Source organism: Microtus ochrogaster, chromosome 2, assembly GCF_000317375.1.
Source record: "Microtus ochrogaster isolate Prairie Vole_2 chromosome 2, MicOch1.0, whole genome shotgun sequence".
Taxonomy (NCBI): Eukaryota; Metazoa; Chordata; class Mammalia; order Rodentia; family Cricetidae; genus Microtus; species Microtus ochrogaster.
The window spans coordinates 15,773,402-15,775,959 of record NC_022010.1 but is presented as its reverse complement, the minus strand read 5'-3'; the positions used below and the strand labels follow the sequence as shown (position 1 = coordinate 15,775,959).

The 2,558-nt window shown below is 53.6% G+C and overlaps 1 protein-coding gene across 7 annotated transcripts in view; it reads right to left on the bottom strand.

Annotated features, from left to right (window-relative positions):
- Positions 1–2,558, bottom strand: part of Cux2 (cut like homeobox 2) — a 179,064-nt gene that overhangs the window by 25,251 nt on the left and 151,255 nt on the right. For all 7 annotated transcript variants that reach the window (XM_026785001.1, XM_026784984.1, XM_026784989.1 and 4 more), the window contains exons 7-8: positions 1,583–1,659; positions 507–573 (exon numbers count right to left, since the gene is read on the bottom strand). In XM_026785001.1, coding sequence (XP_026640802.1) covers positions 507–573; positions 1,583–1,659 — 144 coding nt within the window. The remainder of the gene's footprint in view (positions 1–506; positions 574–1,582; positions 1,660–2,558) is intronic.

Below are 2,558 nucleotides of genomic sequence, written 5' to 3'. Positions count from 1 at the left end.
TGGGGGAGCCTCGTGGCTGTTACTGTCTGTGTCTGCTCACTAAAGCTGGGGCAGCCTCGTGGCTGTTACTGTCCATGTCGGGGCAGGAGTTCATGGTTCCCCCCGGGTCTCAGAGGCACAGCACCATATAAGCAGTAGGCACTCGATGCTTATGGAGTGAGCAATGTCTTAAACCTGAATAAGGGCTTCCACTCTGAGTCACTGCAATGCTGTCACTTGGCCTCCATGGGTCAGGGGTTAAGGTCAGGGATGAGGGTACCCAGTAGCCTCATTCAGGTGGGTCCAAGGGTTTTGTGCCTGTGGTGTATGAGTGGTATGGGAAGATGGATTGGGTGCATGCCTGGGAATGAGGGACAGCGCCGTTCAGAGAGTGGAGAGTCAGAAAGAGGTTGCCTGTGTGTGTGCATGTGTGCATGCATGTATGTGTATGTGTGTGTGTGTGCGCACGCGTGCGTGCGCACGTGTGTGGTGTGTACAGAGGGAGAAGGCATCCCCAGCTCACTTACTTGGCCGCAGCCTCCTCATCGTATTTCCTCCTCAGCTCCAGTAGCTCCGTCTGTGTGGCCTTTAGCGCTGGGAGGGGTGAAGACCCGGTGAGGAGCAGCACTGGCCAGCCCCCCCCCCATACACTCTGGAAGGCAGTTTGGGTGGAAAGGGATTGAATAGCTGGCAGGGGGGAAACCCTCCCGTCTGGGGCAGATGAGGGCCTTTTAGAGCAGTGGGTTCCCAACCCGTGGATCATGACCCCTTTTGGGTCCGGATGCCCTTTCACGGGGTCACGTATCAGATAATTACATTAAGATTCATTACAGTAGCACAGTTACAGCTATGAGGTACAATGAGAATAATGTTGTGGCTGGGGTCACCACAGCATGAGGAACTATATTAAAGGGCCCGCAGCATTAGGAAGGCTGAGGACCACTGTGTTATAGCCTGAGAGGGACAGGGAGCAGTGACTTAGTGGGGCTGTCCCCTGCCCTGTACTGCAGGTCTGGGCGGGGCCACTCGACCCACCCTGAGGCCAGCCTTGCCAGAAAAGCCAGGAGCTTCAGTTTGTGACTGACACGGAGAGATTTCTAGAAAAATTCAGTGGTTTTGTTTGTTTGTTTTTTCTTTTTTTCTCTTTGTTTTGGTGTTTAGGGACAGTATTTCACAGTAAGTCTAAGGCTGGTCTGGAACTCACTATGTAGCTCAGGCTAGCCTTAATCCTCCTGCCTCAGCTGCCTACCAGTTACATGGAGAAATTTAAAGGTTACTTACTGGGCCACCAGATCCTGCCTCGTGGCCCAGGGCAGTAGCCACCTTCCTGGAAACCTGGTTCCACCAGGTGCCCCCCCCCCCCATCTCTGCTGCTGCCTCCAGGGCTCAGTGCTGTCAAAGAATCAGCCATTTGGTTCCATCCAAGCTTGCGGCTTTGGGCTAGCCCCTGCTGAGTGAGTTGTTCTCTACATCCTATTTCTGGCTTCCTTTCCATCTTGGGGGGGGGGGCTCACCCAACCCATCTCCCCAAGTTTATGGCTTGACCCCCACACTGTTTCCAGCCACCTAGTTTGAGGGCTGCCACCTGAGCCGGGGGTCATACCTGAATGTAACACCTTGATTTTCTCCTCTGCCTCCCCCAGCCTGGCTGCCAAGGTGACGTGGACTTCTTGGAGGCCCCTGCAGAGACAGGACTGCTCATGCTGGTTGCAGGGACCGACCTGGTCCCACCCTGAGCTACGCCCTCCAGACTGTCTGCACTTTATGAGGAATCCAGACCTGATATATCTACCGCTCCCACAGTCTGCTCCGCTGCTACAGTCCCCTGTGGCTGGCACTGACGCCCTGGGCCTCAGTGTGTTGTCTGCTGGGGAATATTCCTTTATACTGTATGAATGTATATCGCTATGATTGGTTTAATAAACAAGCTGACTGGTCAATAGCTGAACAGAATAAAGTTAGGTGGGAAAGCCAAACTGGAAATGATGGGATGAGGAAGGGCGGAGTCAGGAGTCGCCAGCTAGATGCACAGGGAGCAGGAGATAAACGTGCCATGCTGATAAAGGTCCTGCCATGTGGCAGAGCATAAATAAGGAATACGGTTAACTTAAAATGTAACAGCTAGTTAGTAACAAGCCTGAGCTATTGATTGAGCATTTACAATTAGTATGAGCCTCTGTGTGGCAATCTGGAAGCAGCCTTGGGACAGGTAACCCTGTCTATGCTTATCTATAAACAGAGCTCTTGATGGGCTCCACCACAGTGGGTGTCATGGGACCTGCAATGTCAGTCTATGGCCTTCCTGGTTTTATTCCTGTTCCACGGGGTCATTCTGCTTCCTGTGGCAGGAGCTTGGATGTTCAGCCAGCCCACTGAGGCCTCTCTCAGGTGGAGTAGCAGCGAGTCTGCTGGCAGTGAGTTGGGGAAGGGTGATACACACAGAGCTGGGGCTGACGCTCCTAACTGGGAACGAGCCTTCCCCGCTCAGCCATTGCTGCTCCAGGCTCCTACCTCAGATCCTTGAAACAGGCTGCTTCCTGGGCCTGTCACACCCTTCCCATCTACCCCTGCAGAAGTCT